At 32.3% G+C, this 17,162-nt stretch overlaps 1 protein-coding gene across 1 annotated transcript; it reads right to left on the reverse strand.

Annotated features, from left to right (window-relative positions):
- Positions 1-7,305: 7,305 nt before the first annotated feature.
- Positions 7,306-16,557, reverse strand: LOC120115390 (V-type proton ATPase subunit H-like). The gene is made up of 12 exons (XM_039136114.1): positions 16,547-16,557; positions 15,686-15,732; positions 14,865-14,990; positions 14,566-14,668; positions 14,410-14,482; positions 10,358-10,423; positions 10,137-10,248; positions 9,706-9,867; positions 9,467-9,592; positions 9,015-9,140; positions 8,676-8,855; positions 7,306-7,583 (listed from the first exon to the last, which is right to left on the reverse strand). Exons 2-12 carry the CDS (start codon positions 15,713-15,715, stop codon positions 7,335-7,337), a joined length of 1,353 nt encoding a protein of 450 aa, XP_038992045.1. The 5' UTR covers positions 15,716-15,732; positions 16,547-16,557; the 3' UTR covers positions 7,306-7,334.
- Positions 16,558-17,162: the final 605 nt, after the last annotated feature.

The following is a 17,162-nucleotide window of genomic DNA, read 5'->3' on the forward strand; positions in this document are numbered from 1 at the left end:
TACATAATTTTTAGAATAACAAGCTTCTGATATGATTCTTCTGGCCATTTCTAACTTGTATAGATTAAAAGAGTTGTTGCTGAGTGCTGAAATAACTTTAGCAATGTAAACTAGAACTTGAAACAATGTTTAGAGGACTTGAGTGTGCTGAGTTATTTGTATTTGACTCACTGGGCTCGATTTTTGGCTAATTCCCTTTTAATGTTGGAGTTGTATCCATTTAATTTGGGTCTCTTATTTACCAATGCATATGTATTCCTGATGTTTGGTGAAACACCCTTTTCCTGGGATCAATGGATATGATGGTAATTAATTAATCAATGTTTCTGTTTTTTATATTATTTTCTTCTGGTGTATAGGGATAACTAAGTGCTATGAATTTATTTCATTTTCTTTGAAGTTAATAGGATGAACCATTGCTTATGCTTTTGGATTGAATTTGTTCACCTTTTAATACTAAATTCTACTCATGGAAATTTACCGAGAAATGTTAAGATATTCTCAAGATTGCATATAAGAATAAAGTAAATTTCAGTATTGATTCTAGCCTCTCCAACTATAATTTACTTGTTTAGACTTCTCCTGCGATTGGGCCTAAGCATGAACTATATTTTCTATTGGAACTTCAGCAAGTTTGATCCGGTTTTGAACTGTATAATTAGGCCATTTTGAATCGTTCACCAATCACTTAAGTTCTTTAAAATTTTTCATCTTTAGAATCATTTCTGCTAACATCAAAGGGCATATTTTTGTGTTGTTGCCTACTTAATTTTTCATGATGTTTTTATCTTTGTTATTGACTCTGACATCTGCATGGATTTGTTAGTTGTTCTTATATAATTGTGGTCACTCCATTCTTTCATTTTTTATTCATTGTAGAAAGCAGTGATAATCACTCCAGCAATGGCACATCAATTAATTCAGGTAAAACATTTTCCTATGATTTTTGCTCATCATGGAAATTTAGAATATTTCTCATACATGTTCCATTTAAATCATTTCAAACTTATATTGCTTCTTTTTTTAGATCCTGAAATCAGAGAAAGTTGAATTTGTGGTAGCTCCATATGAGGATAGGGGGATTTTATTTTCAAAGGATGTCTACTTAAGTACTTAAGCCAGGAAGCATATGCAAGAGAAATTAGTGAACAAGATAGTAATTGACTACTCAATCTAATGGCCTTTCATGTAGAAAAACAAATAGCGTGCCAGAAATACATGAAAGATTTTTTCTTTGTCTCTAGAACATTAAACCAGCATGTCATTTACTTGTTAAAATTGTTGATAATAAATGGCACGCTCCCATTAATGACAGCTATATGAGCTTCTGTTTTGAAAAATCTAGATGATGTATATGATCTTTCTAGTCATGTCATTAGTATTTACAAGTCCATATTTTATTGATATATATGTACATGTTTTATCAGTTTTGAAGATTGAGAAGGGCAATCAAATGGCAGAAGATTACCCCAAATATTTCAAAGAAACAGTTACAGTATTTCAGCATGCAAGAATGTTTGTATGAAGGAAATATAATTCTTCATTGATCCATTTTTTGATTTTATAAACTTTTTCTTTCAACTTCTTTTGCAGATATGATGTGAAATCAAGGAGTTGCAACATCTGAAACCTCTTACAGAACAACTTCTGCAATATCTAGACGAATGGCTTGATTTCCTGGGATCGTATCCTTTCTTTTCTTTTTTGTTTTCCATTTTTTTTACTTTGATTATCAAGTTACAATGAAACTTCAAGTGATGCAACCAAGAGGTGATTACCAGGTATGAGGAAGAAATAGCGTAAATTGAGAAAGTGGTACATCCATAAGGGGAAATTGTTTTGCTAATATTTAGTACACAAATTTCAATTATCTATAATGTGATAACAATACTTGATGTTGGTAATACGTAACAAATATATTTGATAACAGTACTTTTGTCTCAGTCACCAACACGGATGCAACTCAGGCATTGATAATAAGCTTATTTTTATTAATTTACATATGTTTAATTATTTCTGAAAGGCCTTATTTTTTTCTTTTACTGCAGCATGATATCTTCCAACTCGTAGGAGTGCCTCTTATTGAAAATTGTCTTGCTGGATTTAACAGCTCCGTGTTTGCTTATGGCCAGGTACTTGCCTCTTCATTTTCTTTGATTTCATGCATGAAATACTGTTGTATTGATTAATACCGTTTTTCAATTTCTGGTCCGAATAAAATGGTTTCATTAGACTGGAAGCGGAAAGACTTATACTATTTGGGGCCTAGCAAATGCCAGCAGGGCTTAACTCATCGTGTGTTTCAGCGTTTATTTGGTCGTATAAATGAGGTGAAAGTTTTGAATTTATGCTCATCAATGAATTTGTTGATTTTTTTGAATTTTAAGAATGGACCATTTTTCAATAGTTTGTGTTCTGACCTTCTTTATTCTATAGGAGAAAATTAAGCATGTTGATAAATATCTCAAGTATCAAATCCGTTGTTCTTACTTTGAGGTAGAGTTAATTGAATTATTTTGATTCTTAGTTTTGACATAATTGGACTGCTTAGCGTTGTACTATTATTGTTCCTTATCATTTCATTTTCAATTTTCTTTTGCAGATATCATAAGTCGAGAACGGACTTGAAGTGCTGGTCAATTTAAGAATGTAAGCAAACTTTTCTAATACACATATGTCATATCATACATACACATTAGTCATACAACTATCATATGGACTTGAAGTAGGATGTTATTTTAAACAAATTAATGCAAGTAATTGTTAGCAAGACTGAAAACTGTGAATATATTGTATGCAAATGGACTGCTTATATATATATGAGATATATATTTAGTATTATGAGGCATTAAATGTGATTTAGTTTGATTATTTGTCAATCTACAATATATATATATAATTTACGAAATACAATCACGAAACACGAATGTGTGTCGTCTTTTTTAATGATGTGTGCTTCAATGACACGCAATGTAAGTCATAAATGCGTGTCATAAATTTATGACACATAAATGTGTGTCATCTTCATTTATGACGGGGGATTCAATGATGCTCAATGCGCGTCATAAATGAGCGTCATAAATGCGTGTCATAAATGCGCGTCATAGATTTATGACACACAATTGCGCGTCATCTGATATTTATGTCGGTGGCTTCAATGACACGAATTTGTGTGTCATCTGCACCATAGATGACACGCAATGCGCGTCATTAAAAGGGTTTTTTCTAGTAGTGCTCCTTTCTTAGTGTTGTATGTAATGTTTGAACAACTAATACATGTAGGTATTAGGGTTTGATACCTTCGCTTAAGCATTGAGTCTCTAGGTGTGTTTCTGTTATCCTCCGCTTCAGCGTCGAGTTTGTAGTTACGTTTTTATTATTCTCCATTTTGTCGCCATAACGTTAAGATGCCTCCATTGTATTCTCATAATAGGGATGCCGCTAATGTAACACCTTAATTTCAAGGATTCGAGTCTTATAAAAAATCATTAAAGTGATTAACCATTCTTTTTTTCTGAATCATTTACTCAAATATATTAAAATAATAAATCAAATCTAAAAAACAAATGTTTTACAAACATAAGCTCTTTTTTTGGAAACTCAATTCATAAATACATAAATAAATTATTAAAACTTGACCCAAATATCAATTATAACTACTACATGCCCACTAAGTCATTGTCATTATACTCTAGTTCCCCATTGAGACTCATTTAATGATATCATTGTCTTATCGTAATCTACAAAACCCATAACATATGGGTGCAAAACTTTTAAAAACTGAACTAACAAGCTCGGTGAGTACACAACTACTCTACTATATTTCATGACATTCATAAATATAAGCATACATATCATATATAAGTATAAAGGTATCAAACATAATGAATTGTCTTCTCGTCACCTAATTCTATATTTTTCTTATAAGACTCATTAAGCTCCCTCAATTTGTTCTTCATCCCATACATATTATTGGAACATTCGGTGTCCACAAACGAAACGACATTTGAAACATCAACTATATTAACATAGATCATGAATAACTTACTTCCTTTTGTTTCTTCTACTTCTTCGAGATAATTCATTTATTTTTTTTTGTACCAATAATCTAATTTCACATTTCTATATTTTCTAGAACGGTGGCATTTAATACCACTCTTGTTACCTCTCTAATAATTGTTGTATTGTTTTTGTTCAACTTGTCCTCTACCGCTTTTTCGTCCTCAAAATCCATCTCTTCCTCTTCCTCTTGTAAATGAGAACTCTCCTTTCACTTGAAATGTCTTTTGTTCATGTTTTTCAAGTGATCTATCATTTCTTGACATCATGAATTTTCAAAGAATTTTTGGTTCATCAATAGAAAAAATAAACAAATCTTTGGACTCTTCTATGGCAACAACAATACGATTAAATTTTAGAGTCAAACTTCTTAACACTTTATAAACATTAGCTTAATCTATTGGATGTCCACCATATGAATTCATTTGATTAACAATTCCATACATCCTAGTCAAATAAACTGCTATTGTTTAACTACTCTTCATTCATAAATCCTCAAAATCTTGTTGTAGATTTTGAAGTTTCTTTGTTTTTACTTTTAAAGAGCCTTGGAATTCTGACTCTGATTTTATTTAAGTTTCTTTTGTTATAGTTGCTTCAATAATTCTCTAGAAAACATTCTCATAGATTATTTGTTGGATAAAGAATAATGTCTAGGAGCCCTTTTTCGTGTTATTCAAGTCTCAGGATTAACGAATTAATTTTCCACCAAATCCCATTGATCTTAAAACTTAAACAAACTCTTCATTTTCACGCTCCAAAAATCATAAATTTTCACCATTCAAAATTGGAGGAAGAGGCTGTGATATTATTGTTGAACTTCTAATATCAGTCATTTCACTAAAGACGTTTCATTTGATGTATTTTTTTCAAATATATCTTTTTGGAACTCGACTCTGATACTATATATATCGAGTACAAAATAAGAAAGAAAAACAAAAAAATGATAGAAAGTGTAATCTGAGAATGAGAAAAAAAGGTTTCTTACTTAATCAGAAAAGTGACATTTTATAGACAAATAAAATACTAAAAAATGTTAAAAGTACTCAATTAAATAGATAAAATAATGCCAATGAATCACGACATACTCCTACTAATAAATTAAGAGAGATTTACGTAACAAAACACACTAACCACTAAAGACCAGCTCAAAGCATTTTATGTTATGAATCACTACACTTCAAGATTTCCTCCTTTTGGTAGTTGAGATTAGAAGAACGACCTTCCTTTTACTTAGTGTTTTGGGTAGGCTTGAAAAACTAAATTGCTTCGTTATAGCTATGTTGAGGACCATGATTTATACATTACCGATGATCTTTACAAGAAGTATGTCGTTACTCCTGCCATGATTGTCGTTCCTCGTAAAAGGTAAGTAAGTTAAGAACTAAACCTTAAACTTCTTCTATCATTTGTCTGCAACTGATCTTTGCTAGTAGAATAGTAGTTTTAGCATGGTTTTATTTCATTTGTTTTTCATAAACAAGTTTAGCATTTTGATTCGTGTGGAAGGCTTTGGTTTCTTCCAAATGCCATTGAATTGCTCATGCCAGTAGAATAGTGCTTACTTTGTGTTTAGATAATACTTATATATATATATATATATATATATATATATATATATATATAGAAGTAGTCTAACAAATTAAAGCCACCATTCGGGACCTTTTAAATTTCAATCGAGTTTTCTTGAAGCAAAAGAAAATATTCTTTAGTACTTAGTTTCCTTTCTATCACTTTAGATGGATGGTACTGAAATGTAAAAACTTGTGATGATGATGATATTGATAAACAATTAGTATTAAACACTACTTAAGAAGTATGTCTACAGAAAATCGCATGTTAAAGACGACAAAAAGCAAGGTTGGGAGGTCAATGACGTGAACTAACCGACGACGAGAGCAAGCACCATTTCCATGTCCAAACCAACTCCAAATCCAAAATCCATTGATGAAGACATTAACAAAATCTACACTGACCTACTTTACACAAAAACCAAAAAGGTAGGCTCCACTCCATTATTTTTTTAACTTAAAAGCTTTTACAATCTCCCCCGCCGTCCCCATGTTTGTAATAATTGTGTTCTTACTTCCTATGAAATCATTGATCTTTATCCCTTTGTTTGATTTGATGCAGAAGAAAGGCTTGAGCTTGTTCTCATGCTGCTTGGTGCCAAGTTGATTATCTTGGAGGATTACGTAAATATGGTTCTTTTGATCTTTCCCTTCCATTTGTATACCAGAGAGTTTTAATGGGATTAAGATGTTTATTACGATTGTGATTATTTTTTATATTAATTAATTATTACGTGACGTCTCATGAGCAAAACCTTGTAGTCAGTCAAAAAGGTTTTTCTTTTGTACGTAAGACAATCCGCTTGATGACTTCTTACCATGAATATATGTAAATCTATGTAAAAGAAAGATGGGGTAATTTTTTCAAGAGTTTTACAGTCTTGTAAAAGAATTATGCTTCTCTTTTTTAAGAGAGAAATGAGAAAGAGAGACGAAGGATGGTTGTAGAAGACAAAGTTCAGTCAACAGATTGGTCAAATTTCGTCTTGTGCGGCAAAATAATGCCAAACAAATTAAGTTTAGCATGCATGCCGCATCAATTTTATGTTACTGGGGTGAGTAATCGAACTGTTATAAAACGATAATATAATCAATGAAAAAGAAATCTTACTCAAGCATAGTTTACCTTACAATAAGTTTAAGTTTTAACATATTCGTATGCCTCAACATATACATGTATACATTCAATATTTTTGGAAACTATTTTACTAGTGATATACTAATATGGGCTCAGCCAGAAATTATTCTTTTCAAAGACATCAGAAAAGAAATTTCTATAACTTTTTATGTACTACGCTACAATTCATCATTACTATATTGTATAAATTTAAAAAGATCAAATTAAAAATTTAGCATTAGCTGAAGACTTTTTAAAATTTAAAAAGATTAAACTCGTAGTATTTCCATTCCCGACCAGTAACCAAAAAGACTAAAGAAAAATACGAAAAACAAATCAAAACGTTCATGCAAAAGTTTGTTATTGAACCATCCTAATGGAAATGAATCATTTTATTCTACACAAACTCAAAAATTTTAAAATAATAAGTTTGAACCACTTTGACGATAAAATCCAAACAATTATTCCTTGATATGTTGACAATCAAGTATCCAACAGGAAAAAAAAAAGACGGCCATCCCGACTGGACTCATTCAAAAATAAAACTCCTACCAACCATAATTTACTTACCATCCGATTAAGCTGAACTAGGCCTGCAAAAAGCTAGCATATTTAGCACCTAGGAAAAGCCTCTGGATGCAGAGTAAGGCGTTCTTGGTAACCTCAGCACTGTCATGGGTCATCAACTTCATCACCCGTTCCTTCGCCTTGAGATCGTTCACTATCACCCGACCAGCTGGGTGGTGCTGAATAAATTGCGAGAGATCATAGCAAGCAACAGCCAGAGCTCTCGGATCATTAGACGAGTCCATAATTGTAATGAGGACCCTTAGAACCTGAGAAAGAACATCATAACTAATTACCACAGTTTTCTACTAGGATATTCACAATCTATCAAGTTATGCTTCGTTTAACTCATCCTGATATTCCAGCGCATTCTTCATAAGCAACAAAATAACTAAAAGCTTATCACAACATTGATGTGAACAAATTGTTCTGATAATAATTTGTTACGAGGATAAATACAGCAGCAGCAAGAATCAATGAACTGTTACAACTTGTCAAAGGAACCACTACTACATCAGAGGCACGCTAGGTTCCTTGCCTCAGAGTAAGACAAAAAACAAAATAAAAAATCCTTTCGGGCTACACAATTTTGATCAAGGTGCAAAAGGAAAATGCATACCCTTTCGGGCAAGACACACATGCATATGTTTGCGCATTCAACGTCAGATATAGGACCAAAAGGAAAACGTGTATATTGGCCAACAAAGAAGAAAACTTTGCTTTTTGTGTAGGAAAAGTAAATTGAACTAATATTTGAGTAACATTATCATGATTATATATCGTACGCTTATTGTATGTACACACAGACATGCATAGACACACATTTATTATGCTTTATATCACTTGGGCACATGTTATTTTAAGTGCTGTGCACCATATAAGGATTGTAACGCCGAGAGTTCACCCTGCTCCCTTGACAAAAGTGAGCATCACCCCAGATAATTTCAGCGCACTATCAGACAAGATACACTCCTTTCGTAAAAGACATTTTTCTGAAAAAAATAATACAGATCTATACTCGCATACGAAATGATAGTTACTAATATGTAAGCAATGACCAGCAAGTGTCATACTGACAAATCAACTTCACTAATTTGCCAGGCAGTACTTTCCTCTAGGAATAAGTCTAGCAGACATACCAAAAAACCAAAATTCTTGCACATATTAGCAGTGTACATGCGTGGCAATAAGAGGTTGAAGTTTCTCAGATTAAAAGTTAAAGATTTATGTGGTCGGAAACTTTAGGGCAGTCCAAAGGACAAATTAATTATTTTTATATCCAAATCCCTCTTCATAAAGTTACTACCCATAAGCAACAAAATAGCAAGAGAAGTTGAAAGCCATGAGAAACAGAAAAAAACCTGGAAATTATTCTCTTCAAAGCATGAAATATTATCACGCCAAAACAATGGATCCTTATGCATGGGTGACCAATCAAGATGACCAAGGAGAACCTCTTGCTTATATTTATCGAAGGAACTCAATTTCTTAATATTATCCTTCAACCCATCTTCAAGGCGATTGAGAGCCTCCAATAGATCCTATGAAATATCCAAATCAAATCTGTAAGCAAAAGTCAGTAATAAAGAGTACATAAACTTTAGCATTGCTGCATTGAATCTGACAATTAAGTTGAAGGAAAAATGATTTCACATGAGCATTATATAGCCAGATAAGAATTAAATGTTCCATTTTCTCACCTCATCACTCCATGCTTGTGCTTTCAAACTCTGAACAATCTGTGGTAGTCCAAGGTCAACCATCTGGGCACCGAAAGTGCCTTTGGAAAACAAGTTCCTAAAGGTCAATACAACAACCCTGACAACCTGGCCATCATTGGTCAAGTCCAAAAAGAGAGAATTATACAAATCATACACAAATTATACAAATCATACACAAATTATTAAATTAACACAGAAATAGATTAATCAGCCAGTAGTTAAAGGCATGCAATACGTCCCTGGTAATAGTAAAAATTCAATGCTAACACAGAATTTCAGAAAAATGTTAAAGGGCAAAGGAAAGCTTGGAAAATAACAGAATCCTGCTCATATAGCACAATAAAGGATGCATGGTAACATGTACATTTTACTAAAGCAACATAGACACTACTAGGTAGAACTTGGATAGAGGGTACATTAGAAGAGCTCACCTTCTCCTTTGTGGAACTCTTAACAACATCAACAAGTCTTGGTAGAGCCCTAGATGTCGCTAAATACTCAATTGCTGGTTCATAGTAAGATAAAAGCCATACACAGAGACATGTTTCATACAGAAGCTGTTACAAAGATTAGTAGTCAATTTCAGAATTATGCCTACTTCAATGGCTCGTAAGGAAAAGTTAATCCTTTTTAAAACTTAACCACCTTAAAGACTGAAAAACAAGAATACCTGATTAGACTGCTGGGTCGATGCTGGAGTAATTAAAGGAATCAGTAACTTCACCCCATCTACTCGAACAAAGGAAGACTTGACAACAGATTCCTTCAGTAATGCTGCAAGGCAGTTAATAGCAGTAGGAATACCATAACTAGGATGGAAAGGCTTCTTCAGCTGCAAAGACATTGGGCATCAAAATCTGCCATTTAAGTTGATAGAATAAAAAGAATCTACTTCAAAAGAAATCATTTTGCAACAGGATCGTGTGTGAGAATGAGACCATCAAAGACTAGAAAATGCACAATGGGAACTTCCCAAATGCATGTAAAAATCATAGGGAGAATCAAAGCAGCATCTACCAAGGCAGTCAACTTCTTCCAGCCGTGAGAAATGAACACTGCATTGCAGACTATGACAAACAGAATGCAAAGCAGTAAACTAACCTGTGTGCAAAGCCAGTCAACCAATTCCTTTAGTACATCATTAATGGTAGGACCCCTTATCTTTGAGGCTTCTCCATTTGCAACAACGCCATCCTGGGTTCTTGGCCTTGCACTATCAATTAATAGAAAAAATAATTTAAAGAAACATTAAATAAAGCATGCAATATACTATGTCATTTGGTTAAGGTTCTTTAAACCTCTTTCACTCACATATTTTTTACCTTACTATCAAGGCAAGTATCTTGCAACTCTTTTCTTGTATGAACCAGTTTCCTTTCCACAACAATCTGAAAGTAGACCAAATTTTGGATAGGTAGTTTTAGTTTGGATAATTTAGCACAAGATAGATATGGAACCAAGTGTACATGGATGAACATTTTCAAATTAACCGAGAAAAAACTCAATTCAATTATAAAAGGTAATAAAGCCAAAGAATAAAACAGAATATATGACACTGATAGCCATATATAACAAACCATGTTTAGTGACCTCTACACTAGAAAACTATTTTGATGAAGGAGCTGCATCTATTTTATGATAATTTATTATTTAAGCTTTATTTTATAATAATTATTAATTATTAGACATATGATAGACGGCTAAGGCTAGGGATATTAAGTATCTGTAGGGTTATTAGGTATCTTAAGGGTTTAAATCTCGGATTTTGATTTAAACTTTGCTTGGAAGAAGGCAAGCTTAAATAATTAAACAGTTGAGCTTTACTGCGAACACAATTATTCCTATTATTTTCTTTGAATTAATATTAAAACTAGAGGTTTTTTATAATCCTAAGTTTTCTAAAGTTCCATTTTCTTTCCGAACTTGTTTGTTCAGCCTTATTTCTTTCGATTGTTGCTGTTTTCCCCCTTAAACTACATCAGTTTTGGTAATCTGAACCTCTTGAGATCCTAGAATTTAAAAAAAGAATTACTTTTAAGCCATGGTTAGATGTGTTAGAGCTCGGGGCGGAGGAAATCAGTATCAAGAAACAGAATTAGCTTTGCTACAATGTGCGACTTAAGAATTATCATGTGCAGTTTAGGCTTGGCTGCAACATGAACAAGTAGGAGCCAGATGGAGATTCTGAAAGGTGCTTACAACCAGTTTGACACACTAGAAGGTAGTCTTACTGAATCTGATTTTGCTGAGAAAGTATTAGTTCATACCATTAAACAAGAATGGAATTCATGCTGAAGTTGCTGATTTTCACGGCAATGTGCATGTCAACAAGAAAGATTATGATATGTTAGAGCCAATCCATGATGAATATCCTGAAGGAAGCAAAGAAATTGATGTGTATCCGGTTCAAGTAGTCTTTGGTTGTTCATAGCATGACAGCCGCATCCTTAGGAGGAGAGGACTGGAGGCGAGTAGGAAATCTTCTTGATATCTCAAAGCACAAAACATTGGATGAAAATTCTGGAGTAAACAGAACTGATTCAGTTTTGACAACTGAAACAGATTCTGTCAGGGGAGAATTCACTGCTAAATTCAAGAAGAAAAAACACATTTAAGGTTCCAGTGGGCTCTGAAAAGAAAGGTTGTTCTAGAATATTTAGAGATCCAAATTTATTTGGTGTCAGTCAAATGCTAGAGGATGGAATTCATTACAAAGGCAATTGACAAAAAGGATGGTTGATTCAAAGAAAAATAAGGCTGCACGTTATGAAGCTATTGGCATTGATTCTGAGCATAAGAAGCACATTGCATCTACAAGATATTCAATTGAAGCATGGTTAGGTTCACCAATTGATTTTAATATGGCGGAGGCTACAAGTAAACATATTTGCTGCTATGAAGCTGTTCTTGTTTTCCTCAAAGGTTGCGATGATACTTCTAAGTTCCTTGTCACGGTTAAAGTAATCAGCTTCTTGGGACTCTTAAATGTAGCACCAACATGGATGCTACTGTATATGTTACAGATTATGAGTGAAGTAGCAAAAGTTTTTCCGTTGGAGTCAAGTTTTCCTACCAGGGGAGAATGATGCAAGAACATTATATATTTAATAACGTTTTATTATTTCAGATTTATTTTATAATATTTAGTAATTATTAGACAAGTGATAGACAACTAAAGCTAGGGCTATTAGGTACTTTTGGGGCTATTAGGTACTTTTGGGGTTATTAGGTATCTTTAGGGTTTAAATCTAGGGTTAAGATTAAAACTTTGCTCGCAAGAAAGCAAGCCCATATAAATAAGTTGTAGGCTTTACAGCCAACACAATTACTCCTATTATTCTCTTTAAATTAATAGTAAAACTAGATGATTTCTTATAACCCTAAGTTCTGTAAATTTCCATCTTTCCATACTCGTTCGTTTAGCCTTTTCTTTCCCCAATTGTTGCTGTTTTCCCCTCTTAAACTAAATCATATTTGCATCTACAGAACTCTTGCAGCTAGCAGCAAATGTGGCAGAAGCTTCTCATAAGTACCATGTCTGCTAACCATTGATAACTAGAACTTTAGAGCTAAGATCACCACCAGTTGCATAAATGAATATTTTCATACTTGATAAAAAATTATACTCAAAAAAACATCTCAGTATTCTTTGACAACCAGAGAGACAACTTACAATGAACCTTGGTTTTAAAAGGCGCACAAGGTCCCTGGAGCCTAGGCGCAAGCGCGCGACTTTCGTAGGTGAGGCGCACTTTTATACTAAAAAACCTATAAATTAGTTATGGAACATATTTTATACCGAAAACAATATTATAAACATATCTATGCTAAAAAGTTTATAAATTAATTGTATGAGTATATCTATACTCATTACCCACCGATTAACTCCTAAAATACTTTTCTACAATGTATTGATTTATACTTAAAGTTTTTAATATTTAAAACTATTATTTTATTTATTTTTATAAACACATTTTAATCCCCTTTCACCAAAATCTACATTGTTATTGATTTATACTTAATGTTTTTAATATTTAAAACTATTATTTCATTTATTTTTAAATGATACAAATTTATTTTATTATCAATTTAAAATTTATAATTATTATAAAAAACTAATTTTTATATTTAATAAAATTTATTAAGTAATTAATATTTAATTTAATATTTTATTATTTTAAAAATTAAAATTAATTTGTATTATTAAATAACTAAATTTCTAAAAAAATCATATACTTGGTGGAAGAAGTTATAATGGTTTGTTATAAATAAATAAACATTAGAGTTGGACTATAAATTTGGGCTATAGGGTTGGGCTTGTTAATAGGTCAACTATTAGGGTTAAGAAATGAGAAAATGTGATAAAAGAAAGAGTTTTCTAGTCTTCTTCAGCCATCTTTTTCCTTTCTTACTACTGCAATTTTTTTTTTTATCTTCTTCTTTCTTCTTTAATTTGTTCTAGTTCCTATTAATATCTTTAAAAAAAAATCCGAAAGGCACAAAGGCGTTGCACCCGGTGCCTAAAGCCCAGAGGCGCGCGCCTCTTGTATCTCGCCTTGCCTCAGTGCCTGGCTGCGCTGCGCGCCTTTTAAAACCAAGCAATGAACAATCACATAAGGGTCTATTGTGAGCAAGATATCAAGACTCCTGATACTTGTACATGCTCATTATGAGATGCAGATAAACCCTATCAAAAAAGCTCAGAATTCTAAGAAGAAAGTGCTTGAGAAGAGATAACTGTTGTAACTTTACGGGTCCAACATCTACTTTTCAATAAAAAAAAAGAAGAAAAATAAAAACAGAAGAAAGATGAAGTCCTATAAAAGCATAGCTATCACTAACAATATAAGCCTGAATTATAAGCAGATTCAGGGCCGAGGAATCAAGCCATTTTAGAGTCAAAATAATGCAATAAAGAACTGAAGTAAATATGTATAACATAATATTCAGAAAGGTGATCATAGCTGTTAGACAGTAATCAATCAGACACTGTACACTATGTTAGGGTACCAGACCGATGTAACTTTAAGGGTACAACACCTACTTTCATTTAAAAAAAATCCTAAAAGATCATAGCCATCACTAAGAATATACGGCAGCATCTCGAGTTATAATCAGATTCAGGGAGAGGAATAAACTCAATTTAGAGTCAAAATAAATGCAATAAAGGACAATTGAAGTCAATATGCATAGATATAACAATCTGAAAGATGATTCTAACTGTAAAGCAGTTGTCAAGCAGACACAATACGCTATTTTAGAATGCCACTGGTCATAATTGAAAGATTAAAGAGTATCAGCCACCTTACTAGTTCACAAAGACACAAAAAAGGGCACAAATTAACTATGAAAGCAATTTTGAGTAAAAACTTAACTTAGGAAAGGTTCATAAGCATCTTCACTAGCAACAGACTTGTCATGAAATAATCTGGCTCGTTTCGGATTGGCTGCAATATAAAATATCAGAAAGTAAATTCATTTGTGATGAACTCAATTGTCAAACAACCAGCTTTCTTCAAAGTTCAAATACCTATAAGCATTTCATCAATTAAAGCTAGAACATATTCCACTGTTTCTTCTTTAAGTATATCACGCAATATGCTAACAAACACTTGAACATAGGCTGGACCATCCTGTGACGATTAATTTCACCAATCAATATTATTGGGAAGACTATCCAAGATTGTCCTTTCTGAAAACCTTATTCAGTCAGTTTATGATGAAAGAAAAGCTAGCTAATAGAAAAAGTGAATTACTCAGAGGGAGCAAAAGAACATATCTACAAAATAAAATTCAGCTCGTAAGTTAAGAATAGCTATAAAACATTACATCATCCAACAACTGTGCCCTGACACTTTCAGCTCTATTATCATAACGCCTTAACAGCTGAAGGCCTGTTCCTGAAATCAGCTTAGTAGTCATGTATGTTTCCCATGGGATATCCCTCTTCAGAACCTTTAAAGGGGAAAAAAATATACATTTATCAACATGGAATCACCATTAATCTTCGAGAACATTTTAAAGAATAGAAATATTTAGGCTCGTTTAAACTGGAAACCACAGGAAAAACATAGCACCGGATAAAATGTTTACTAAATAGGGTCAGGGAAATTATAATAAAAAAGCCAAATATAATTTGCTTTGTTAAAAAATAAATAAATAAAAATGTGCTTCACTGCCCGTGATGAGTTGAACAGACAAACAATTTGAAGCATTTGAAAGAATCCTAAAACCTCAGTTGCCCATCAAAGCAATTCATTAGGAGAACGCCTAACGTATGATCTGATAAGATCCATGTTTTTTATGGCTTCAAAACTTAAAACAGAAAAACAAGTACTAAGAACTGGTTGTCACATTCAATAACTGAAAATGAAAACCATCCATGTTAGGCAGCCAAATCTACCGTGACAAACAATATTTTAGTGCCTGATTCTTGCAGGAAAAATGCTCTACAAATTTACTGTTGAATTCTTCAAATTTATCATTTGCTTTCTTATCCAATCGCACTTAAATATTTGCTTCCAAAAGCAAAAGGGAAAAAGATAGCAATGCTCATATGATCCTAAAGCTTTCGAATCACATAAAAAATAGAAACTTTAATATCACAAAATCGTAACAAATAAAGCAACTGTTGTGATCAGATGATCAACCTGTTCAGTAGTTAGTTCAGCACGGGCCATTGATGCTCAAGAAAGAACTTCGAGTCCACGCGAACTCAAATCCCTACAAAATTCCACACAAAAAAAGTAATTTTAATATATATAAATATCAAATCTGAAGAATCAAAATTGATAGATCCATTCAGATTAAACTAACTTAAATTTATTCCACATCTCAATTAAAATTTCATAAATTAAAATAAATCTTAAAAAAATGAGAAAAGTGAAAGAAATTAATTACAGAGAATGCAAGTTGAGCTTATGAGATTCCGTGAAAATTCATCAAGTTGAAAAAGAAACGATTGATTGGTAAATAAACTATGTGAAATCACCTTTAAAATTCTTTGAGAAAATCTTAAAAAGAAAATAAAATGTGAACGCAGAGATGAGAAAAGAGAGTGTTTTGTTTGGATTGAAAGGGAATTGGAGAAAAAATGGGAACTAGTTAAGCAGGAAGAGGGGGCTAATGATAAGTTGAAAACGGTGCCGGAACGTTTACCAAATTTTTTGTTCTTTCTCCCGTGTCGCTGGACTTCGATCGTGAAGTAGAGCCTAGGTCAGGGATGTTAACGGGGCTGGATGTATAATTTGTTCGCGCTACTTTGAATTTGATATTATCATAAGGGTAAAGTATAGTAATGGTCACTGAACATTTCTGAAGCTTGCATTTAGGTCCCTCAACTTTTAAAACTTGCAATACAGTCTCCCAACATTTAATCCATTTGCAATATGGTTCGGCACCTATGAAAATTAGGGTTAATTATATAAATGGTCACTGAACTTTTCAGACACTTGAATTTAGGTCCCCTAACTTTTAAAACTTACAAGACATTCCTCAATTTCATTCTAAACCCCAAATTCCAAAGTAATTCAATTTCATTCTAAACCATAAATTCCAAAATAATTCAATTACATTCTAAAACTCAAATTCTAAAATATTTCAATTTAAGGAGGAATATACTAGATTATCTTTAAGAATGTGATAGCGTTTTGATTTTTTTACTTTTGTGAAGAAAAAAAATACACTCCCTCCTCGTAAATGTAAATTTAGTGACCTTCAATAATTTAAATATAAAAAATGATTATGGAAGAAATTGAATAAAAAAACATAATCTCTCAATGAAAAAATTAAGAATCAAAATCCCCAATTGACATTCTTATAATTTTTATTTATTTCAATTATAATTTAGTTTTTTAATAGTTTAATGTGATTATAAGATAGTATTTATTCAATTTTTTTAATTTATTAATAATATAGATATACCCTACAAACACAATTGTTTGAATTTAAAACTTTTAAAGAAAATAACATTTTTTTACCTATGAAATCACTTAACGAGTTATAATATACTTTTGTTAAGTGTATTAGAAAATTAAAAAATAGATCGTGCTAGAACTAAAAGAATACGTGACCATGAAATAGAAAGTTTACGTACGTTACGAAAACATGGCACAAACCCCATCTTTT

Source organism: Hibiscus syriacus, unplaced genomic scaffold (assembly GCF_006381635.1).
Source record: "Hibiscus syriacus cultivar Baekdansim isolate YM2019G1 unplaced genomic scaffold, ASM638163v2 tig00110264_pilon, whole genome shotgun sequence".
NCBI classification, from domain to species: Eukaryota; Viridiplantae; Streptophyta; class Magnoliopsida; order Malvales; family Malvaceae; genus Hibiscus; species Hibiscus syriacus.

Excerpts from the sequence above, each read along its gene's own strand:
- LOC120115390 (XM_039136114.1), bottom strand. The coding sequence starts at position 15,715 with ATGGCCCGTGCTGAACTAACTACTGAACAG. Across the intron at positions 14,483-14,565 it reads AATTGATGAAATGCTTATAG|CCAATCCGAAACGAGCCAGA; the intron begins GTATTTGAACTT and ends TTTATATTGCAG. Across the intron at positions 10,249-10,357 it reads ATACTTGCCTTGATAGTAAG|TGCAAGGCCAAGAACCCAGG; the intron begins GTAAAAAATATG and ends ATTAATTGATAG.